Here is a 23,666-nt window from a genome sequence, read left to right on the forward strand (position 1 = left end):
TACCTTAGGTTTTGTTTGGCCTAGTGGTCGTTCCGTCTGTCAGACATAGTAAAGTACTTACTACCTTTCACTTCGTGACCAGATCCTCCAAGACTTCGACGACCTAGGATCTCCCTGTTGGTGGACTTCCAGGAGGCAGAATAGCTTAGCAGCCATCAGGGCTCGCCGCGACCACATTCACGAGTATCCCGGGACTAAATAACAAACCCACCGAAATGGCGAAAGCAGGCACTGTGTTGGATGGCTTGCAGCATAGAGCATGGCAATATCACAGATCGTTGGTACTTTTCCTCTTCCCGTCAACGCTTCCAAGCCTGGAATCAAATGAGCCATCAGGGAGTAGTATTACAGTCTATCGTTCTATATGGTACATCTTACGCCGCTGCAAACCCCAATCTCGTCCATGCCTCGTAGATCCGCAATTTGAGCTCTACCCGTAGATACGCGGTCCACGCCCTTACAAGGCGCCAGAGATTCCGCGGCCGAAGGAGAAGACCCCCTTCCTCCGCAATGGAATCCATTTCCTCCTCAAAAACTGTTCTGGTTGCGTAGCGGGCGAGAATAAGGAACGTGCGCATAGGGCCTTGGCGGGTTTGTAGGTTTTCATCGAGACTGCGAGCTGTGCAGAGTTAGAGTTGAAAAGGAAACAAAAGATAGAAAAAAAAACGTACTGAGGTCATTGGTTTTAAGAATCAAAAGGATGATCCGCGGCACTTTGCCCAGCAACTCGACCAGCTGCTGCAGCATGCCCTCGCCCAGCGCGTGCGTGATGTTGCGCTTCTCCTCGAGGTCCCGCGTCGAGACGATCCTCCGGTCCGACACCACTGCGTAGTCGCGCCCCGTAATCGCGCTGGCAAACAGCGGGAAATCCTCGTCCGTCACGCCCGCCACCTTGTACGCGTACTTGCGCATCTGCGCCTCGTCACCGTCAATCACCGACAGCCACAGCTTCGCGTAGTTGCGCCGTAAATCCGCCGGGATGTCCCGGTACAAGCCGTGGTCGTACAGAATGATGTCGAAGTTGGGCTTCCCCCGCGGGCGCCGCCGGATCGCGATGTTGCCGCCGTGCGGGTCACAGTGCAGCGGGGCGTTGGCCCCGAAGATCATGAGATTAAAGATGTGCGCCAGCGCCGCGGACACCTCGTCGCGGTCGATGCCGTTGGCGTCGAGGAAGTCAAGGTCGTCCGGCCGGTGGCCGGTGAGATACTCCATGACAAGGATGCGCTTCTGCGCCCACATGACTGCACCGGTCAGCTTTAGTCTACCAAGAAAGGGAATGAACGTACCCTCTGGAATCACCAACGGCGCCTTGGAGTGCTCTGCAAAGTACTCCTTGGTCCGAATCGCATTCTCCGCCTCCCGCCGGAAGTCTAGCTCTTGCGGAAGCGACAGATCCATCTCCCGCGACAGCCACTCCAGGTCATACTCTGGGAAGAACTTTTTGAGTGCCGCAAACGTCATCCGAGTCAGGGCCAGATCCAGCGGCACCCATTCCGCAAGAGCCGGATGCTGAACCTTGACGGCCACTTTCTGCCCCGTCTCCTTCAATGTGGCGACGTGCACCTGAGCCAACGACGCTGCGCCAATCGGTTGCGGATCAAATGACGAGAAAAGCTCGTCGATCGACTTGCCGGTGTCGGTCAGAAACATTTGCTCAATCGACTCGATCGACGACACAGGGCACTTGTCTTGCAGCGGGATAAACGTCGTGGTCCACTCCAGCGGCAGGAGATACCCCATGCTGCTGAGGTGCTGCCCGAGTTTGATGAAGATCGATCCATTCTGCTCTAGTACTCGCAGTGTGCGCTCAGCAGAACGTTTATGGCATGCGCGAAGCTGTTCGGCACGCTCCTCCGGGCTGAGGTCCTTTTTGTTCAACGTTGTTCGGTAGCTGCACAAGCGCTTAGCATCGCACTACGAGACCGGCCAAGAGAGTTCTCTTTGCGCGCCTCACTCACTCATTGATACAGATTGCTAACGCGGTCACCACGCGCCCGGACCTCTGTGCCGCCGCAAATGCGTGCCGGACGTCATCCGAGAACATGAATCCTGCGGCCAGCACAGTTCCTGCTGCAGCCAGCCGAACGGCCCATTTGCGCCGCGACTTTTCCCTGCTATCGCCGCCGCTGGCTCCAATGTCGCCAGATAATTGTCTCGCGGTGGCATGATAATCTTTCCTGGACGCCGTCCGTAAGATATCGGACCGTACTTGACATTGCCGACATGTCCAAGCGGTGGCTGGTGTGAAGCTCGATTGTGACGAGTAGACAATGCGAGGATTAAATCGCACGGCGCAGCGAGGCACAATCGCTCTCATAATCGTAGCAAGAGGTGGGGGAACCGATCAATCAGGCTGGATAACATTTACGAGTACTCCATCGACGCGGTCTGCCGATCCTCCTACAGGCGGGAGGGGCTGGATTCAGAACAAGCTGGAAAATTTGTGCGGATGTGACGTCGAGGAGTTGATCGGAGGGTCTTAATTGGCGTGCTGTATTCGAGTTCAAGGTCGACAGGTCGAAGTTGAGGCGAGGATGTCGTGTTGGCCGGGCCAAAAAAAAAAAAAAAAAAAAAAAACCGGAACGAATGTCGGAGTCGGAAATACACACCCCACCTGCAAATGTACACCCCCCGTTCTCAACAACGCGGCCGAGTAACTGAACTACCAACTGTCCATCAACTTACATTCGAAATGGAAAACGGGGTATCACTAAGCAGTACAAGTTGTGATTTCCTCCAGATTAAGGGACGAATCCATCATCACTCCAAACTCATCTCAACCCTCGAGTACAGTCATCGACTCAACCCATCCGAAATGATAAATTACATCTTCCTCAACTGTTGCTCAACGCCAGCCCAATAACCACTGCGCAACCGGAAACTAAACCACCAATTGCCTGTAGCATCCTTTCCGATCACAAGCCCCCCATTTGCGACCGGGACGCCGCTCGTGCCCATGGCACAACTAATGTAGGATGCGCGGCCCAGCTGGTTATCGCGCTTTTCGAGCGGCGTTCCAACCTTGATGACTGCCGGTGAGAAATCGAGCGTGAAGAAACGTGCTCTCTGCCAGCTGGAGATGGAGAGCAGCTTCATACCGGAGTCACCGACGATGATAGGGAAACTCGTTCTGTCATAGGCATTCTTCATTTCCGCTAAGCTCGCCCGGACCTGCTCCACCGTTCGTTGCTGCTCGAGGCTTCTGCGAACCTGCAATGCCAGAGAGCTGAGCGGCTCTTCGAGGACCTGGCGGGCGGACACGACCGTCCAGCAGCCGTTCACGCAATTAGTAACCAAGCCGGCGTCGGGGGACGCGATGAGGCCCATCTGTGCAAGGATGCCTCGGCAATCAAAAGCATTCAAAATGGCAAGAGTACGGTCGGCGCTGGGTCGTACAGTGCGCATCAGAATTCTTGCCCACCACGCGCTCAAAAGGTCGTTCTCGCTGATGAACGGCTTCTCATTGGCGTCAGGGTTCTGCGCAGTCAGCTCCCCCAAAGCGTCTTGACGCATCTGCTGCAGCCTCTCCGCGGGCAAGAAGAGCACTCGATCTTCGCTCTTGTACCAAAACATTTGGAAACGCGCGCGGATTCCGAAGACTAACCGCGGGACGCCACGAAGAATCTTGTCCGCGAGGACAAAGCGCGGCGGAGGTTGCTTCTCGAGGACCGACAACATGGGATCAGTGTCGAAGCCGACAAAAGCCGGCACTTCTTTTTCCTTGCCGTGGAGAACAGCGAGCCATGCCCGCAAGATGGCCGCAAAGCCCATAGCATCCGTCAAGGAATGAAGAAAAGTTACCGTCACGCAAGTGGCATCACTAAATGTGACGATTCGAAGTTCTCCCATCATCTGCGATATACGGATTTCCCACGTTTTGACCTTCCTGCCAAGGCTATTGTTGTTCGACGGCGCCGACAAGAACAAGCCACCTTCCTTACAATCTCTTTGATACCGTACCTAATAAGATCACGATCAGACATTTTGACCGGTAGAAGATGAAGCTCCCTCTCGTTAGGCCAGATCGATCTTTTCCCTGTTTCGAGATCCAACACGGCAACTCTGTGGCCGGGCATGGTGTAGCATAATCGCCGCGGATTGCACACGTCTTCAAAGTGTCTTGACCATGACAATGGGAAAAAAACTTTCTTTACCGGGCGACCAAACTGCAAGCCAGATAGCCATCGAGTATAGGACATTGGGTTGGCACTCGCTACATTCGTCGTGTCCAAGCCCAGTGCCGCAAGCGTTCGGGTCAAGACACTCCTGAGAACTGTATCGCTCGAAGATATCGAGTGCCCATACTCTTTGATTTCGAATCACACCAGCCTGCTCCAGGAACCTCACGACGTGAATGACGAGCTCGAGAGGCAAAGAACGCATGTCCGAGTTGACCCATTCCTTGTAATCGCGAGGGACTCGGGGATCTCCCAGCAACGAGTGAAACTTGCTTGCACCTTCGAAGATCATTGGCCGGTCGCCGGCACGAGGGAGACGAGAACCGACCGGATGGTCCGCAATGGAGGATCCGAAATGCTCAAAACTGTATATAAAGGACGGACGATCTTCATCGAATGTCTCGGGGAGATGATACTCCAGCTTTCCTTCAGACTAGCCCATATTGTCAGATTAACCATCTAGATTCCTTTCGTAACTAGCTCAAACTAACATTTAATCGCAAACGAGCGCCCAGTTTCCTCCACCCTTCCATTTTCAGCAACCGGGCGAATGCGCCGCGAAGCTTCTCCGCATCCAAGACATCGTTGAAGCAGAAAATGACTTGGAGACGAATCGCTCGAGTTAGCTTTTGGCCGTCAAAATAATTCACAGGCAGGACGGTGTCCGTCGGGACCTTGGCCGGCGCAACTGACTTCCTGAAGGAAAGACACATTGCAGTTATTGTCTCCCGGTATAGACTGACGGCCAGGATTTCACCAAGAGAAGCGTCAATTGTGAGTACGTCCTGGGCACCAGTCTCCCGACGAATAAATAAAGAACACTGTCGATACGGCACTTGAATTGAGCAAGTACCGAGGTGCAAGAGTCCATTTATCTTGCCTAAAGTTGTATGTAGCGAAATCCGTAGATTCCGCTCAGTGTGGCCATGTCGAATGGAGTCGACTTGATCTTGGAGTGGATACTGCAGTATACTAGATGCTCCCCTGGTTGTCCCTGATGTATATGATCTGTATGGAGCCAGACTCACAGTAGAATTTGTACTGAGTCGAAATTTGAAGGAACTAACTTCAGTTGGTTGAGGGGATCATTGGGGATGGCTGATGCGCGGCTCATGAATCAATGTACAGTGATTGATCTCTCTGTAGCCCCAGCCTCAAAGAGACTGATCACCTTGCATGAATTCTTCATCACCTCGACAGCTTGCAGCCTTGCTGGCTCTGATCTTCCTGATCAGACCCTAAAAAGTTACCAAGAATGTGGAAACTCTTAGTTCACCATTTTAGAGCAGCGCCGATAAGCTCCATGCCCCTTGTACGAGATGATCCTAGCCTTTATGGCCTGATCAAGAAAGCTGCGCAAACTCAATTCCCAGCAAACCGGGTCGGCGCTCCAGCATCCAGCCAGCCAGCTTCATGGACAACTGGTCATGCAGGAGAGGAACAATGGGATAAGCGACGAATCACAGATAGTTGCCCACTATTTCCGAGAGTAATCCTGTCGCTGGGAGCTTTCTCGTGCTACCTAGTACTACATAATACCTAAGTATTAGTACGGAATGCTCCGAGAGAGCTTGAAGTATAGACTGTTGTATCTTTGTCCTTTGAACAGTGTTTGTCAGAGTTCAAAACACACGGTAAACACCGCGATTCTCTTGCCATCGACATCCAAATATCTAAGTATGCAGCTAGGAAACACATCAGAAGACCATCAGGACTCCAACTACTCCGTAGTAGTGCCTCTTATAGTCCGTACAGTCATTGCTAAGTCATCCAAGAAGGAAAGCAGGTTATGTCTCTTTCAACTGTTGCTCGATGCCGGACCATAGCTTCTTGCACATCGAGAAGGTGAACCACCAATTCCCTCTTGCATCTTTTCCAACCACCGCGCCCATATTCGAGAACGGGACGCCCATCGTGGCCACACAGATGTAGGATGCCTTCCCCAGCTGGTTGTCGCGCTTGTTGAGCAGCGTCCCAACCTTTGTGACCGCCGGTGAGAAGTCCAACGTGTAGAAGCTCGCTTTCTGCCAGTTGGAGATGTTTAGTACCTTCATATGGAAGTCACCTATTATCATTGGGTAGCTGGTCCTGTCGATGGCATTTTTGACCTCTGCCAAACTCGCTCGAACCTGCTCTGCGGTTCGTTGCTGCTCGAGGCTTTTGCGAACTCGCAATGCCAGAAGGCCCAGCGGCTCTTCGAGGACCTGACTGCCAGTCACAACAGTCCAACACGTGTTCACGCAATTGGTGACCAGGCCGACGTCGGGGGACGGGATGATGCCCATCTGTGCGAGGACATCCCGGCAATCAAAGGCATTGGTGACGATGACGGTACGGTTGGCGGCGGGTTGTTCAATGCGCATCAAGGCTCTTGCAAACCACGCGCTCAGAACATCATTCTCGCTGACAAACGGCTTCTTGTCGGCGTCAGGGTTCTGCGCAGCCAGCTCACTCAAAGCGTTCTGGCACATTTGCTCCACCTTCTCTGCAGGCAAGAAAAGCACTCCTCCTTCGTTCCTGTACCAGAGTGATTCAAGATACGCGCGCACTCCCAACATAAGCAACGGGAAGCCACGAAGGATTCTATCAGCGAGGACAAAACGCGGCGAAGGTTTTTCGAGGACCGCCGACATAGGATTGGTGTCGAAGCCGAAGAACGGTGGCACTTCGTTTTCCTTGCCGTGGAGAATCGCGACCCATGCCCGCAGTATAGCCGCAAGGCCCATGGCATCCGTCAAGGAATGAAGAAAAGTTAATGTCACGCAAGTGGCATCATTAAATGTGACTATTCGAAGGCCCAACTGGGGAATATCTAACTTGATCCATTCCTTGTAATCGCGAGGTATGCGGGGGTCTCCCAGCAGTGAACTCAACTTGCTTGCTCCTTCAAAAATCATCGGCTGATCGCAGCCACGAGGGAGACGAGAACCGACCGGATGGTCCGCGATGGACGATCCAAAATGCTCGAAACTGTACAGAAATGGCGGACGATCTTTATTGAATGTCGCGGGGAGATGATACTCCAGCTTCCCTTCAGACTAGTAGCCCATGGATATTGTCAGATCTACCATCTAAATAAATTCCTTTCGTAGCCAGTTCAAACTGACATTCAATCGCAAACGAGCGCCCAGTTTCCTCCACCCTTCCATCTCCAGCAACCGAGCGAAAGCGCCGCGAAGCTTCTCCGCATCTAGGACATCATTGAAACATAAACTGACTTGAAGACGCATCTTTCGATATACCTTCTGATCGTCAAGGTAACTCAACGGCAGGACGGTGTCCGTCGGGATCTTTGCAGGTGTAGCGGACTTGCTAAATGGCTGACCCATGGTGAAGCAGTAGGGTAGTAGGTCCCGTATCGCGCAGGCAAGACTTTCAACGAGAGAAGTGTTGACTGAGAAGGAGGTAGTCTCTCGTCGAATGGTGTAAAGACGGAGCACCGTTGAAAAACCAGTTTGATTTATTCTTCAAAGCAAACTTCGGCCTGCGAAGGAAACCATTTCAGATATCTGAGAATCGACTGTGTCATGCTCTGTATATATATGTAGCAGCCTTCGTAGATTACGATGGCCATGTTGATCTGCATTTGACCTTATCCTGACGCGGATCATAATCCCCTGCCAGTCCCTGGAATCTGGATGCGCGGAACATGTGGTACCTACACGAAAAGCGGTTGGAAGCAAAATACTTGTAACGTACGGATTAAGTTGCAGACCGCAGCACCTCAGCCCTACAGGCCGATAGGCCGACTTTAGCTCCTAAGTATCTGAGCCTCTTGAGAGCAAGACCAGATCGACTGATCGACCGACAAGCTTGTGGATTTTTCGTGCGAAGCTCCGCACATTTTGGTGATCCTATGCAACTCAATCGAGCAACCCTGCGCCAATTCATTGAATTCTCCAGCAGAAATCAGCCAGCCCTGTCTCGTGGAGACCTTGATACGCACGAGGTCGACGTGGAACAAATGGGTGATGGGATAGACTGTCTGAACGATAAGTTGCTGTACCTGTCAACTTGAGAGCAATTCCTGCCGCTGGAAGCTTGCGCACGCTTGCGGCGGTCTGGTCCATGCAGGACTCGGGAAAATGGATACAAGCGCGCACTCTCGGATTGACTTGCGCGGATGGTCGTCATGGGAAGGATACACGGTTCTACTGGACTCACAAGCCGAGTCTCATGTCCAATCCTAACGCTAGATCTTTTACAGAATACAGCTCCAACATGGGAGAATGAGGCTCACAAGGTAACCCCCGTCTGTCAGGCACGTGAGCCACGTGGCTGCCTTCTTTCGATTCCGGCCTCGTTGTTCGCATGCGGTACGAATGCTGCCGAGTAGTTCAATGTCAAGGTATATGGAATGGGGGGGGGGGGGGAAGCTGCATCCATGGTTGAAGAGATTGTACGGAGTACCATTATTACTAAACAAAGCCATGTCAAGTCTATAGTCATTGACTCAACACATTCAATAATAGGGATGAACAGTCACATCTCCCTCAATTGCTGCTCGATACTAGTCCAATACGCACTGCGCAGCTGGAAGCTGAACCAAAAGTTCCCCTTTGCATCCTTTCCAATCACAGCGCCCCCATTGGTAACCGGGATGCCATCGCCAGTCGTGCCCATGACACAAATGTAGGATGCGCGACCCAGCTGGTTATCGCGCTTTTCGAGCGGCGTCCCAACCTTGATGACTGCCGGTGAGAAATCGAGCGTGAAGAATTTCGCTTTCTGCCAGCTGGAGATGGTGATCATCATCATGCCAGAGTCACCCATCACGTTGGGGTAGCCCGTTCTGTCGATGGCATCTTTGACCTCCGCCAGGCTCGCCCGGACCTGCTCCACGGTTCGTTGTTGCTCGAGGCTTCTGCGAACCTGCAATGCCAGAGAGCTGAGCGGCTCTTCGAGGACCTGACGGGCGGTCAAGACCGTCCAGCAGCCGTTCACGGCATTGGTGACCAACCCGACGTCGGGGGACGGAATGAGGCCCATCTGGGCAAGGATGCCCCGGCAGTCAAAGGCATTCATGATGGTAATGGTGCGGTCGGCGGCGGGTCGTACGATTCGTGTCAAGATTCTTGTCCACCACGCACTCAAGACGTCATTTTCGCTGACGAACGGCACCTCGTCGGCGTTAGGGTTCTGCGCGGCCAGTTCCCTCAAAGCGTCCTGACGCATCCGGTCCACCTTGTCTGCGGGCAAGAAGAGCACTCGTTCTTCGTCCTTGTACCAGTAGGATTGGAACAACATCCGCATTCCGTAGACAAACAGGGAGAAGCCACGGAGAATCTTATCTGCGAGGACAAAGCGCGGCGGAGGTTGCTTCTCGAGGACCGACAACATGGGATCAGTGTCGAAGCCGACAAAAGCCGGCACTTCTTCTTCCTTGCCGTGGAGAATCGCGAGCCATGCCCGCAGGATGGCCGCAAAGCCCATGGCATCCGTCAAGGAATGAAGAAAAGTTATCGTCACGCAAGTGGCATCACTAAATGCGAGAGGAAGATTCTGGGTGCCTTGCTGGAAGAGACGAAGGACCGGGAACTATTGTCTCTTATCCTGCAGAATGTTTTCCGTATCATTAAACAACTGCCCAATGGACGCCGAGTGTTTCCGGAGATGGTGGTTTCCAAGCTGCGAGACATCTTTTTGACTGGCGGCAATCGGCCTGCGGTGCAGGAGAGGGACGCGACCCGGGATGCCGGGCTAATGGTAGTATTGGAGCATATGGAAACGATCGCAGAAAATTGCCCGGGCAAGGAGTTCAAAGAATGTCAGTGTATCTATTTTTTTTTTTTTTTCTGATCAGCGACCGGAATGCTGACGACGAAACCAGACATCCTGCCGCTCATCCAGATAGGCATGGAGTCGCCGACTCACTCACTGGTGGACGCGGCAATGAAGTGTCTGCCGCACATGTTGCCGGTGCTGGATTTCAGCACGGTCACCCTTCCATCTCCAACAACCGAGCGAACGCGCCGCGGAGTTTTTCCGCATCCAATACATCGCTCAAGCAGAGACTGATTTGGAGACGGATCGCTCGATTTACCTCCTGGTCATCAAAATAATGAAGAGGGAGGACGGTGTCCGTCGGAACCTTGGCCAGTACAGCGGGCTTGCTGAAGGAGAACCCCATGATGGATCTGTATCTCGCGGATCAGCCTTTCGACGAGAGAAGCGTGGGTTGCGAAGATGACCTGGCTACTGCTCTCCCGTCGAATGATATAAACAGGCACCGTCGAGACAACAATCCTATTGACTCATCGAAGCGCCTATCAAACTGCAGGGGCCCATGCCAGACGTCAAAGAAGCGATTGTATCATGATCTCGACTACTATGCATGAAGTGAACGTGTTGATTTTGCTTTGTGTGGCCATGTTTAATGGAATTGACCTTGACCTGAAGTGGATAATGGAGATATGTAAAGTCATCCCTAAAATCCCCTGTTGGCCTGGCTGGTGGATGATCGGTATGGGACAAGTTTGGACCGAGCTGCAGCCCGTCAACCCCGGGCTGAATGGCCAGGTGCTAATTTTAAGGTTAATCATGACTCTGTTGACTTAGTTACTGGCAGGGCTAGATCAACTCAACACATTGTTCATTGTTTCATTCTCTTTGTATTCTTGCACTCTGCTCTGTTAATTGATGCAGCCATCTCTTTACCACGATCCAACCGATCCCTTTGGAACCCTAATTTCCAATGTTGTGGAAGCTCTTAACTTCCATTTTTGGACAAGACGGATACCCTAAGCTCTGTGGGTCCTTTCGCTCAGCTCAGCACTAAAGTTGGTCGTTCTAACCTGATTAGGAAACTACTTTAACTCGAGTTTTTGGCAAGTTGGGTCGGCACTCCATCAGCCAGCCTGCATCGTAAATATGGACACGCACGAGGTCAATGTACTAGTATGTAAATAAAGGGATAAGCGACGGAGCTATTCGACCATCTGAAGGCATTCTCGTCCTGCCCGCTGTTTGGTACATACGGAGTACACTAGATGAATGGATCGGAATTGCTCTCCTGGATCGACTCGACTCGAGTGTGAATGAACACCTTTGAAGGAACATGGCCTAAAACTCATGGAGTACGGAGTAGGTACTACCGTCTGGAAAAAAAAATTTCTTGTTAATCCTGTTGTGAGTTCCTTTTGAGATGGAGGAGCATCGGCATTGGAAAGTGAGGCGCGAAAGGACACCCCGGGTTTTCAGTTGGATTTGACTATGTGCATTGGGGATCTGTCCCCTGTGTATTCGACATCTAATACAGATTCAATTACAAAAATATAATATCATGCACTTGATATACAAGAGACTTCTCCAAGGACTTTTCGACGCCAGAGTTGATCAATTGCTCATTCGACAATGTAACTAGGCCAATCAGCATCATTCCTCCCATCAGACTCAAGATTGCACTTACCTCCACTCATGCTCTTCTTCACCGTACTGAATCGCCTCGATCCAGTCCTTCATGCGCTTCGCAATTTCTCCCGCCTCCTCGTTCTCCTTCAGTCCGCAGTCGATCAACTGGCCACGATAACTGATCTTGCGCACGGGACTGACAACCGCCGCCGTGCCAGCGCCGAAAACCTCGAGGAGTCGGCCCTCCGCGGACGCTTGCGCCACGTCGGACATCCGGATCTTGCGTTCCGAGATCTTCCATCCCTCCGGCACGAGTCGCTCGCGAGCCAGGCCGAGCACCGAATCGCGCGTCACGCCCTCCAAGATGGTGCCGTCCAGAGGCGGCGTGATCAGCTCGTTCTGGCCCGTCTCCTTGTCCTTGATCGCGAGGAAAAGATTCATCGTGCCCACCTCCGTGATGTACTCCTCCTCACCAAAGAGCCAGAGGTTCTGCTGGAATCCGCGCGACATGGCTTGCTGCTGCGGAACAATGCATGGCGCGTAGTTGGCACCCAGCTTGCGGTCGCCAACACCGCCAGGCCATGCGCGCACAGCGTAGTCGGTGGCCTCGAGCGACACCGCCTTGAATCCAGTCGGGTAGTAGGGTCCCACAGGGCTCGCGATCACAAAAAGCATCGCCGCGGTTGGTGGATTGACGCCCAGCGCACGCTGCGTTCCGATCATCGTGGGGCGCAGGTAGAGCGAGTAACCCTTGACGCTGTTATCGTCAATTCCCGTCGCACAGAACCCAATGGCAGCACAAACTTACTTGGGGATAAACCGGCTGTCGACCTTGAGCAGCTCGCCAATCAGCTTGATGAGAGCATCGCCGTTGATGGTCGGTAGGGCAATGCGTGCCGACGACTTATTCAATCGCTCCATGTTCTTGTTCGGCCGGAATAGTCGAATTCTGCCTTGCTTGTCTTTGTATGCCTTCATTCCCTCGAAGCACTCAAATGCGTAGTGGAACACGCAGGTTGCCGGGTCCAGGCTCAGATTCTGGTACGGAATGATACGTGGCGGCAACCAACCCTCCGACGCGTTCCAATCGACCGTGATCATATGGTCTGCAAACATAGCTCAGTGTCAGCTCGTCCCCTGTTTCTATGACTGTGCGCAATGCCACGCCGCACCCGTAAACGACTTTCCAAACACCAATTTCTCGTTCGGGATCAGCTCCTTGGGGCTCGTCGTCTTGGTGATGGTCAGCTTGGAGAGGTCGAGGTCGGGCAACTGCGCATTGCTGCTATAGGATCGTTGCCATAGTCGCGTCGCCACCGCGGCCGAGTACTTGATCGAGACGGGGTGCGTCGTGGCTGCGCGCAATGACGGCAGCGTCAATCGATGCGATAGTGTCATTGTAACAGGGAGGCAATTCTCGGATAATTTTGGGCGGCGCGAGCAGAATTTTGTGATAGAGAAGACTAGACGGCTAAAATAAGAGCTCAGCAAAGAGACTTGAAGGATAGATGACAATTCAGCAGAAACAAGGCGTTAAAAAGTCGTGAACAGCGTGAGTCACTGTGTGTCTTTTGCGTTTTCTTCCCCAATCGGTAAAGAAAAACGATCGGAGTATGTTCCGGACTCCGGCGCGGGTAGCCACGGCGGCGGCGCTCGAAGGGCGTTGATGCCTTGGTGCCTGGAAGCCGAGTTCTTGGCATTCTTAGCATGCCACCAAATCACGTGAATATTTGTGACAGCTTCAGACACCGACTGGTCTGGCTGAAAGTGAGTCGTAAGGCATAGAGAATTGCTGACGGCGCCTACTTTGGAATCCTCTGCGTTTAAAGCGGACATGACCAGCCCTTGAAAAGAACTCCCACGTTGTCTCGGTCGGGCTGGAGCCCAACGCGGCATGTTCATGGCGTCCTAATTCTTGCAGCATTCCATCGGCTCCCGCATTGACGCCATGTTCTCGTCGGCGCTCAAGTCGTTCGGTTCGAACATATTGTCTAATTACCAGGTCTCGCAAGAACCTGTTCTGATTTCCGGCCCATGGAAAATCCACGAGGGAAAGAAAAAGTCGACCGGCAATGCGGCGTCAATCTTCATCTTTGACCGAAAGCTATTGGACCCACGGACGGGGGCATTTGGTGGCCGGTCGAGCTCGACGGTGCTGAGGAAACTTCACGATGAGGTTGTCGATCGGCTGAAGCGGGAGATCAGTACCCTCACGCGTCTCCGCCACCCATCCGTGCTCCAGGTGTTGGAGCCCGTGGAGGAGACGCGGAGCGGCGGTCTGATGTTTGCGACTGAGCCGGTGACGGCCTCTTTGGCTGGTTTGCTGCGGGAAAAGGACGTCCAGGAAGGGGGCTCCAGGGCGAGCCGCTATATGATTGAGGAGCCGGACGGGAGGCGCAGGCGGCGAGACATTGAGATCGATGAGTTGGAGATTCAAAAGGGGCTGCTGCAGATCGCCAAGGGTCTGGAGTTTCTCCATGAGTCCGCCGGGCTGGTGCATGGGAACTTGAACCCAGAGGCCATCTTCATCAATGCCAAATCCGACTGGAAAATAGCTGGCCTAGCCTTCGCCAGCCCGCCCGAGGGCTCCAACTCGCCGTCTAACCTTCCGCCGTTGGCTCTCTCGGAAGTCTTATACCAGGATACAAGACTTCCCGCGTCCGTCCAGTTGAACCTTGATTATACATCGCCGGACTTTGTGTTCGACAATAATGTGACTCCGGCGGCCGATCTTTTTTCTCTTGGTTTGATCATTATTGCGCTATATAACTCTCCCCATAGGTCGCCTATACAGACACATGGGAGTATAGCCACTTATAAGAAGCTCCTCGCGTCTCCCTCCACCACCCCGTCCCAGAGCAACAGTTTCCTTTGCACAAGGCCCATCCCCAAGGACCTCACGTCCCATGTCCTCCCTAGGCTTATCACTCGGCGGCCGGCTCAGCGGCTAAACGCGCGCGAGCTGCAGCAGTCCCCGTATTTCGATAACCTTTTGGTGTCCACGATCCGGTTCTTGGAGTCGTTTCCGGCAAAGACGCCGCACGAGAAGTCGCAGTTTTTGCGCGGCTTGCAGCGAGTTCTCCCAGACTTCCCGGCGTCAGTCCTCGAGAGGAAGATTCTGGGTGCCTTGCTGGAAGAGACGAAGGACCGGGAACTATTGTCTCTTATCCTGCAGAATGTTTTCCGTATCATTAAACAACTGCCCAATGGACGCCGAGTGTTTCCGGAGATGGTGGTTTCCAAGCTGCGAGACATCTTTTTGACTGGCGGCAATCGGCCTGCGGTGCAGGAGAGGGACGCGACCCGGGATGCCGGGCTAATGGTAGTATTGGAGCATATGGAAACGATCGCAGAAAATTGCCCGGGCAAGGAGTTCAAAGAATGTCAGTGTATCTATTTTTTTTTTTTTTCTTGATCAGCGACCGGAATGCTGACGACGAAACCAGACATCCTGCCGCTCATCCAGATAGGCATGGAGTCGCCGACTCACTCACTGGTGGACGCGGCAATGAAGTGTCTGCCGCACATGTTGCCGGTGCTGGATTTCAGCACGGTCAAGAACGAAGTGTTCCCGCCGATCGCGTCGACGTTCAGCAAGACGAACAGCCTGGCCATCAAGATCCGGGGCCTCGAGTCGTTTGTGGTCCTCTGCGGCGGGTCACCCGAGCAGCCCCTCGGCGAGGAGGCTCTCGGGCCGGACGGCCTGACCGGCGTGCTGGGCGACGACAAGCGCGGCTCCAAGCCCAATGCAACATCCATCCTGGACAAGTACACGGTGCAAGAGAAGCTCGTGCCCCTGCTCAAGGCCATCCGCACCAAGGAGCCGGCTGTGATGATGGCCGCGCTTAAGGTCTTCCTCCGCGTGGGCCAGATTGTTGACACAGAGTTCCTCGCGCTCCAAGTGCTGCCGATCCTCTGGACGTTCGCGCTCGGCCCGCTGTTGAACCTGTCGCAGTTTGAGCAGTACATGGGGGTAATCCGGTCATTTTCGAGCAAGGTCGAGCGAGAGCACTCTCGCAAACTGAAGGAGCTCTCTGCTCGGGACGATGGCGGCGCAACGACGTCTCGCGCCAACGATGACAGTCTCCTGATTGCATCCTCATCGGGCGTGAACGGATCGGCCTCGGCGACGAGCGATTTCGAGCGGCTCGTACTGGGTCGGAGCAGCTCCACCAGCACCAACCGCAATGGTCTTGATATTCTCGACAGCAACGACAATGCGTCCCGACGGCCGGCTTCAATAGCAGCGACGACGACGACAACAGCAGCACCACGCACCACCGCCCCCGCCATCACTTCCCCCACCTTCTCCTGGTCCTCAACGTCCCGCTCCATCACGCCGGACTCCACCGGCGTTATGATGAACAACTTCCCTTCCCTTGAGCCGAGTCGCCCGGGAACCGGGACAGCATCGAATACCTCCTCCCAATCCCAGTTTCCCGTCCTCCAACCAACCACCGCATCGACGACAACTACAACAACAACAACGTCGTCGTCGTCGTCGTCATCACAACCTCTCTCAAGCCTTTCCTCGTTGCGGAACTCTCTCCCTGCGACGTCGTCGACATCCTCGACTCCGACCCCGAATTATGCGGCATTTTCCATCCCACCTCCTCCGTCGACGTCGTCTGCTAATCCGCCCATCTCCGGGTTTGGCCCTATGCCTACGGGGGCAAACATGGGGAGTTTGAATGCTTGGTCGGGACAGACTCAGAACCAGAACCAGAACCAGAACCAGGGACAGCCTCAAGGGCTGGACAAATATGCAAGTCTGCTTTGAAAAAAAAGCGTTGTGGAATCTCATGATTTCTCTCATCTTATTTGGATAGTACATATTTTGTGTGTTTGGCTACCATGTTACGTTAATAATTCCATTAATTTTATTTTTTTTTTTTTTTTTTTTCTATAGCGATCAGATATCTCGCTCCACGTAGCTTTTGATCATACCCTCCGGGGTCGGGTCGTACTCCTTGAGAACGACCTTATCCCCCTCGACGAGCACGGTATTCGCCTGCACGAAGACCTTGCGGGGCACTTTCTTCTCGAGGACGATATTGCGGACCTTGGTGGCCCACCAGTCATCGACGGAGGTGATGTCCTCGTAGAACTTGGTCCCCTCGACAACGTCCGCGGTGGCCTTGTACACGTGCAGGGTCTGCAGGTACTTCTCCACGGCGGGGCGGCCATGGGTCAAGATCTTGCTGCGATCGAGGTGGATTTCCAGGTCGGAAAGATCATCCTTGGTGTAGTGCAGCTTGACAAAGTCGTCGCCAGCGCGCAGGAAGGTCTGCAGGATGCTGAACCGCGCCTGCATGTGCGCCTGCCCCCATTTGCGGCTCTGCGGGTCCCAGTACTCGAGCGCGAGGAGCCCCATGCGCGCCATCTGCAGGTAGCCGATGTAGAGGACGTCGCCGGCCTCGTTGTTCAGATCCGTCGTGCCGTCGCCGAAGCCGAAGATCTTCAGGATGTCAAAGTCGCAGGACAGGGCCATGGCGACGCATTCCGCACGGCATTCCTCCATGGATGACGAGATGGCGCCAAAGACCGAACCCCAGGTCTGGCCGGGCTTGTACCAGGTCGTGATGGGCTTGCCCGTGAGCGGGCTGATGGGCGGGTTGTTCACGTCAAAGTTGTACTCGCCGGGTGCGGTCTCCTGCAGCAGCTTGCCGCTCCCGTGGCCCAGAAGCTCGTGCAGGCCGACTTGCACCTCGAATGCGCGGTCGCGGTTGTCCTGGAAGAGCTTGAGGTCCTTCTCCGCGATGAATGGAATCGGCTCGTTCGGCGCCTTGGCGTTGAGGACATTGCCCAGCGACACGTTCTTGAACCCCAGGTTCTGCCGAATGTCGTCGTAGTTGGGGATGTTGATCCCCGCAGGGATGCCGGAACCGGCAAACGAGAGAACCTCCAGCGAGGTGAAGTCGGGCGGGTTGAACTGGTCCTTCTCAAATTCCTTGCTCCATGGCAGCCGCTTGAGGAACTCGGGCGCGTTGTCCACCAGCCTACTGAAGGCCTTGGTGCGCTCCAGGTTGACCATGCTGACGAAGCCCTCCCATTCTCCCCGAACGCCGTGCGGATCTCGGTACGTCTCGACGAAACCAATATCCGTCTCCACCGCCGGCTTCTGATCCTTAACCCACAACCGCTGGCTCTCCTTGTACGCCTCGATGGATCCCGTGTGGAACGACTTGGCGTACTGCTCGAGCATCTTCTTCTGAGTGTCGTTGGCGGCATTGAGTGCCGCCTGCTTGATGCTGTTCGTGATCCTGCCCATTTCCTTCTGATGATCGCCATATACCAGCCGCAGCTTCTTGCCCTTGAGGGCTCCGTCCAGCTCCCACGAGGTCTCTTCGCCCAGATCGCGGTCCTGCGCAGGCGGCGAAGGATCTGCGGACGCAATGAGAAGCTCAAAGTCCCCGCTGGGGGTCTTTCGCAGTCGGGTGTTCTCCAGCGGCAGGCCCTTCTTCTCGAAAAAATCCCCGACAGCCGTGATCTCTTGCTTGGTGATGGTCGGTGAGTCCGGATAGTATGTCGTCATGTGTCCCTTCTCCGGATAGCCCAGATGCATGCGGGCTGGAGCAGTCTCGTAGATGCCGCCACCCGTGCTGTTGGCCTTCTCGAAAGCGGCCTGGGTCTCCTCATTCACCGATGCGAGAGCCTTGAAGGCCTCCGGGCTGAGCCGCGGAATGAACTTGGAGTCTCCGAAGCCCTTGTAGTTCCCCGCATTCCCCAGGAACTGCGCGGCGTATTCAAGGAAGTACCGCAGATCTTCTTTACTAACCCCGGTCTTCTCGGCCAGGGACTCCCAATCGCCATTGACCGACTTGTACAGGGCAACGATTAGATCGTAAATGGGCTCCGATTCAGGCGACACCTGACGGAGGGTGATCCGGGTGCCTTCGAAGGAAGCACTGGGTTAGGAACCCATCAGCCGGGGAGCATTCTCACATGAATACAATGCCGAAACGACCCGCGCTCGAGCTAGGAATACTCACCGACTCATGAAATGCGCATATCGCCGGAGCTTCTCATCGGGCAGCGCCTCGAAATGCGGCTTGATCTCGAGCCTCACGATGGTCGGCGGCGAATCGGCGAGGTAATGCTTCTTGGTCTCGGGGTCCATGGTCGCAGACATATCCGCAGAAGTTGTTGTAGAATTGGAAAACAGACGGGGAAATGCAGAGCGATGGCGTTGAATCCGCGAGACGGAGGCAACCAAGCCGCGGGTCAGTCGGGGCAGAAGAGGGGTCATTCGCAGAACGAGGGGCGTCTCCAGGCCCCCTAGCTACTGCAGCTACTGTAGCCTCACTGTAGAACTCACTCTACGGAGTAGAGATTTGTCTAATCAATCCAACGAATCAATCCCCCATGCGGCTTCTTCTCGACGTGTTTTGAAGAAAATCTTTGATGATTCTGTTTGATTATGATTACTAAGATGGTTACCTACGGATTTCCTAGTCGAGTAAAACATCTCTCTTGAAACCAATTCGGCTTTTGAACTAACACACAACAATCCGGGGTATCACACCAAACCAAAAACGCACTGCAAAACACTCCAAGTCTATATACCGATCACACCAAGTCTATACTGGTCATGATCATCATCAGTCATCGTCACAATGCGCCGCCGCTGCAGATTCGAAAGTCGGCGCAAACCGACTGCGCGCACGGATCTTGGGCCCGTACAAGTAGAAGGCGATTGGGATGGGCGCCATGACGCTGGCGACGCAGCCCAGGAGTGTACCTGCCCAATTGACACCTAGATCATTATACTGCTCACCTCGTTAGCGCGTGACTCAGGCCAACGAAAAAAGGGGAGGGCTGTGATCGTACCATATACGTGGCAAAGAGGGGGAAGCCAGCCCCGGCGATTGAACGAAGAATGGCGTTGGCTGCGATGGCAGAGGCGGCGCTGTAACTGGTCAGTATCGAGTTCTGTTGAACAAAGGAGTGCATGGACACTTACAAAACGAGGTAAGCATCAATGAGATAGTTAATGCATTGCAGAAAAATCGACATCAAACCAAAGCCGGTCAGCAGACCGGATAATGTTGGCGCGATCCAATGGATGTTCTTGGTGTACCCGGTCCAACCGAACCAGAACAGGCCGGCGGCGAAAGCGATGGCGCCAACAATGGCGGGCGGAAGACGCCATTCCGGGACGGGGATGTTGTTGTTTGCCCTGAGCTTGCGGGTGTACCAAGGTTGCATGGCGATGATGAACGCGCCGCCCAGGAACTCTCCCACTGCAATGCCCAGATACGGCAAACCGCCGATTCCCTTGTCGAAGCCATGAACCTGCTGGAAAACAATGGCGTAAGAGGTCATGAATAGATAAAGCAGGCCGTAGAGGAAGGCCATGTAGACGCTGAGCAAAAAGACGATCGGCTCCGTGAAGAGAAGGCGAAGCGGCCGGCTGAAGTTTTTGTGGATCAGCTCTGCAAAATCGATTTCAATTTCCTCCTGCTTGGCGTGGATGCCCCAATTCTTGGTGCGGCGGCGCAGCTCGGCGGCTTTCTGAACGAGGATCAGGGGCGGGTAGGTTTCTTGGAATAAAAAGAGATCAAGGACTAGCGCCGCGGCGCCCATGATTCCGGTCAGATACGAGGTCCAGCGCCATCCGAGATGGCTCTCGGTGATGAATCCGCCGACCAGGGGTGCGACGAGCGGACCGTTGAACACGGCCATGCTGAAGATGGTGATCCCCAGTCCGCGGGTATTGTTATTCAGGATATCTGAGAACACGGCCGCCACGACGGTGATGGGGCAGGCGCCGAAGAAGCCGCCGAAGAACCGACTGATGAGGATAGTCTGCAGGTCCTTGGCGGTAGCGACTGCGAATTGAAAGACAGTGAACCCGAACATGCCGAGGAGAATCGGCAGACGGCGACCTCGCAGCTCGGACAAGGGTGCCCAGAAGACGGGCCCGGTTGCGAAGCCCAAGACGTAGAGTGACAAACCGAGCAGAGCAACCTCGGACGATACATGATGCACCTCGGCGACATTGCTGACTACTGGCGAGAAGATGCTGCTTGCAAAGGACGCGCAAAAAGTCGTATAACCCAGCACGCAGGCCGTTATCAATCTGGAGACCCTTGGTCAGCATACTCTCCCACACCATTTTTCGGTCATGATTCCGCGCTCGGACTTACTTTTTCCCACGCGGCCAATTTTGCGGATGCAACGGGTCCCGGGGCCCGTCGAACTCGACCACATATTCCTCCCTTTGCGGCAGCGGTGGCGGATAGGGCTTCCCCGCCCCGAACGGCGGCAGAGGCTTCTCGCTCACTCGCGCCTTGACATCCGCGCCCACGGTTCCGCTATGTTGGCTCCGTTGGGTTGCGATGCGGCTCAATGCGGTCGGATGGCGTTCGAGAGCGTCGCCATCGTCTGAGTAGGAGCTGGAAGTCGTCGTGGTCGACAAGGAAGATAATCTGGAAGATTGCCTGCTCACTAGATACTCCCTGCCGGTGTCCTCCGCCTTGGCACGAGACGGGAGAGTCTCAAGCTCGGCCTTTTCGACATCCCGATCCAATGCATTCATAGCTACTTCGTGTGTCCCTAGACACTGTTGAATCTCAATCCTTACTCGAAGAAAAATTTTTCTCCTTGTTTACACGATGGAGGTAGCATTGGGACTTATAGCATTTTTCATCCGAAACAGGCAAATTTGAAGCAGATGAATTTGCATGACATCATCCTGCATTGCAGTTGCTTTCCGAAGCCAAGCGCTGCGGGTTGGGAGTCGGAACACGGCACTGCTCGGCGTCTCGTCCCAAGAGAACACGTAAACTCTGTTTTCTTCATGACAGTTGGTGGGATATTTGTAAGCATTGACGTGTCTCACTTTTGTGGTCGAATCATATCAAATCAAGCACAGCAGATCATCCATTTTGTAGCTCGCAATCTTGAATTGAGAATTTGTTGCCGAAGCGGTCTACTTTCTTTTAGTTATTACTGAGACTGAATTTTTGGCCTGTCTCCCCATCGCCGATGTTAGCCGATGATAAGCGATGGCCTGCCTCTAAAATTAGGGATTTTCAAGGGATTTTCCATGCAGCAAATTTTTCCTGGCTCTGCAAAGAACTCTTCTAGAACGCTGCAGGGCCTTCCAGTTCATCCCGTCACATTCCGTCGGTTAACTCGGTAGGTTCAGGATCGGATTCTCTGATTCTCTCACTCAGTTCGGGAGAGATTTCCAATTGAACAGCCTGCCTTCGGCCCTTGCCGCACATTATTATCGGCATGCCATGGCATTATCGGACGAATGAGTCGGGATTCGTGCTCTGATTCTCGGCTGTTAAGACACGGAGTATTCCCCGTACTCCGAGAGCTGGAGAGTCTTACTGATCGAATCGATGGAACTCGCTGGCTGACAGTTAACGGGAGATTGATTGAACAGCACGCTTCCTCGGCGACTTGAGCAATTTCCTACAAAGTACGGAGTAACTACCTATGTATTGGTACAAAGTATGGGAATGGAAAATAGTTGTTGTGGTCATGGGGTGCGCCTACGAGTTCACGGTCAACCATGTTGGAATGTTCAAGGAGCAGGAAGTAATCTGTACTTCGGTATGTACCTGCTAGTTAGTTGCTCCTCTGCGTACTCCATTGTCGAATGCAAATGGACCAACTCCTCCGTATGCTGTGTCGCAAGAGATGAACTGCTCTCCGCACGGAGTACCTACAAGGTTATGCGGACGCTGAAATCCCATCCATGCTCCATCCATCCAAGGCACCATCTCTGACCTGTTCTCGACTCCTCCAGACTTTCCTGGCCAACTCGTGTCAATCACAGTCGGTCTAACCGTCAATGAACGATAATGAAGCCCCTTGCAGAAGCTGAGCTCCATCATCCATGCACCAGTCGATGTTCCAGGGGCATGTGTTGCCCCTTGCGTCGAGCGCGGAGTCGTCGAGACTGTGACGCATAACCTCTTATCATCTGAGACTTGACCATGTCCTAAGAATAAGAATACGAGGGAGTAAGTACTATCCATACAAGAATAACTCGGGAGTCTTGTCGGAGTACGACTCATACATTGGCCTGACGCTGAGGATCCCCATGCAAGACTACCTACTCGTTAGGTACAGTGTTATGTCCTGGGATCAGCGTGCGGAAAGAAGACTTGCCGGAGCTGCCCAAAAATCCAGGCACCACAATCTTGGAACTCGATCGGACCACGTGATCTCGATCCGCTCGGGAGAATCAGCCGCTCGATGATTGGATGGGGAGAGCCGGTTCCTGACACTAGCCAGGGGCAGCCCCGCTCTCGTGGCACTATTGAAACCACGGTTCATCGACGGTGCTTCACTGCAATAATTGCCTGATCGGTTGGTACCTGGTACCTGTACCTCCTGGGTACAGTAGCAGTATCTATGGATTTGAGAACGCTCTACGGAGTACTCCGTATCTATATACATTCTACAACGCAGCATTCAATGGACGGGTATGTCCATCCCGCAGTCCGGTGGAAGTGTTGGAGGAAAACAGAACGCGATACTTATTCCTGATTATTATTGGTCCACCAGGTGGGGCGGTTCCTAATTTCTGCAAACGGCAAGAAGGAACTAAGTTTTCATCTTGCTGAATGAGGAAAGAGCCATCGCACAAACGAAGGAATGGGTGGCTGATGCGAAGCGGTCAAGCCTCATGTTTTCTCCATCAAGTAATTTGGCGGTGGCTCCACCGCGTTTTCTGCCTCAGGCTGCCCGGGCCGGTGTCTGGCCCGGCAGCTTTCTCATGCCCTCAACGAGGCCATCCAGGAGAACCTCTCCCCCTCCCTTCTCTTCTCTCAGTTAAAAAAAAAAAAAAAAACAAAAAACACAAATCAGGCAGAGCCTCCAGTCGGTCGTTTTCTCCTCTCTTCCCACCACTTCTCACCCTCGTCTCTCATTTCTATCCCCGTGCGCTTCGGCCATTTCGCTCTTTACCCCTTTTTGGACCATTGCGCCCAAGTGGACTGAGACTGAACCCAATCGCGATATCTGGCCAGTTGAGACTGGGAACACGGGGACAGTGTGCCTGCTGCCAAAGTCACGAATTCATTGCCTTGGTGTCGTCGTGAATTTCTGATTGCGGATTGCCGGTCGTGCGACTGGATGTGCTCAAAGGCCTGCTGAGGTCGATTCTCTACCGGA

At 53.8% G+C, this 23,666-nt stretch overlaps 9 protein-coding genes across 9 annotated transcripts; 2 read left to right on the forward strand and 7 right to left on the reverse strand.

Moving 5' to 3' along the window:
• Positions 1-374: 374 nt before the first annotated feature.
• VTN31DRAFT_881 (uncharacterized protein) lies at positions 375-2,317 on the reverse strand (the record flags this gene model as incomplete). The annotated part of the gene is made up of 4 exons (XM_069408434.1): positions 375-619; positions 672-1,241; positions 1,287-1,891; positions 1,959-2,317. 4 exons carry the CDS (start codon positions 2,315-2,317, stop codon positions 375-377), a joined length of 1,779 nt encoding a protein of 592 aa, XP_069263737.1.
• A 506-nt stretch (positions 2,318-2,823) lies between these two features.
• On the reverse strand, positions 2,824-3,771 carry VTN31DRAFT_882 (uncharacterized protein; the record flags this gene model as incomplete). The annotated part of the gene is made up of 1 exon (XM_069408435.1): positions 2,824-3,771. One exon carries the CDS (start codon positions 3,769-3,771, stop codon positions 2,824-2,826), a length of 948 nt encoding a protein of 315 aa, XP_069263738.1.
• Positions 3,772-5,965: 2,194 nt separating this feature from the next.
• Positions 5,966-7,507, reverse strand: VTN31DRAFT_883 (uncharacterized protein; the record flags this gene model as incomplete). Its single annotated transcript, XM_069408436.1, has 2 exons — positions 5,966-7,216; positions 7,286-7,507. The coding sequence occupies 2 exons, from the start codon at positions 7,505-7,507 to the stop codon at positions 5,966-5,968; spliced, it is 1,473 nt and encodes a 490-aa protein (XP_069263739.1).
• A 1,153-nt stretch (positions 7,508-8,660) lies between these two features.
• Positions 8,661-9,611, reverse strand: VTN31DRAFT_884 (uncharacterized protein; the record flags this gene model as incomplete). Its single annotated transcript, XM_069408437.1, has 1 exon — positions 8,661-9,611. The coding sequence occupies one exon, from the start codon at positions 9,609-9,611 to the stop codon at positions 8,661-8,663; it is 951 nt and encodes a 316-aa protein (XP_069263740.1).
• Positions 9,612-11,521: 1,910 nt separating this feature from the next.
• On the reverse strand, positions 11,522-12,926 carry VTN31DRAFT_885 (uncharacterized protein; the record flags this gene model as incomplete). The annotated part of the gene is made up of 4 exons (XM_069408438.1): positions 11,522-11,537; positions 11,587-12,285; positions 12,337-12,634; positions 12,701-12,926. The coding sequence occupies 4 exons, from the start codon at positions 12,924-12,926 to the stop codon at positions 11,522-11,524; spliced, it is 1,239 nt and encodes a 412-aa protein (XP_069263741.1).
• A 2,074-nt stretch (positions 12,927-15,000) lies between these two features.
• On the forward strand, positions 15,001-16,308 carry VTN31DRAFT_886 (uncharacterized protein; the record flags this gene model as incomplete). Its single annotated transcript, XM_069408439.1, has 1 exon — positions 15,001-16,308. One exon carries the CDS (start codon positions 15,001-15,003, stop codon positions 16,306-16,308), a length of 1,308 nt encoding a protein of 435 aa, XP_069263742.1.
• A 132-nt stretch (positions 16,309-16,440) lies between these two features.
• On the reverse strand, positions 16,441-18,660 carry VTN31DRAFT_887 (uncharacterized protein; the record flags this gene model as incomplete). The annotated part of the gene is made up of 2 exons (XM_069408440.1): positions 16,441-18,436; positions 18,521-18,660. 2 exons carry the CDS (start codon positions 18,658-18,660, stop codon positions 16,441-16,443), a joined length of 2,136 nt encoding a protein of 711 aa, XP_069263743.1.
• A 469-nt stretch (positions 18,661-19,129) lies between these two features.
• Positions 19,130-21,069, reverse strand: VTN31DRAFT_888 (uncharacterized protein; the record flags this gene model as incomplete). Its single annotated transcript, XM_069408441.1, has 4 exons — positions 19,130-19,297; positions 19,359-19,437; positions 19,492-20,610; positions 20,678-21,069. The coding sequence occupies 4 exons, from the start codon at positions 21,067-21,069 to the stop codon at positions 19,130-19,132; spliced, it is 1,758 nt and encodes a 585-aa protein (XP_069263744.1).
• Positions 21,070-23,116: 2,047 nt separating this feature from the next.
• On the forward strand, positions 23,117-23,593 carry VTN31DRAFT_889 (uncharacterized protein; the record flags this gene model as incomplete). Its single annotated transcript, XM_069408442.1, has 1 exon — positions 23,117-23,593. One exon carries the CDS (start codon positions 23,117-23,119, stop codon positions 23,591-23,593), a length of 477 nt encoding a protein of 158 aa, XP_069263745.1.
• Between the last annotated feature and the right edge of the window lie 73 nt (positions 23,594-23,666).

Source organism: Thermomyces dupontii (assembly GCF_041956625.1).
Source record: "Thermomyces dupontii strain NRRL 2155 unplaced genomic scaffold VTN31scaffold_1, whole genome shotgun sequence".
In the NCBI taxonomy this organism is placed as follows: domain Eukaryota; kingdom Fungi; phylum Ascomycota; class Eurotiomycetes; order Eurotiales; family Trichocomaceae; genus Thermomyces; species Thermomyces dupontii.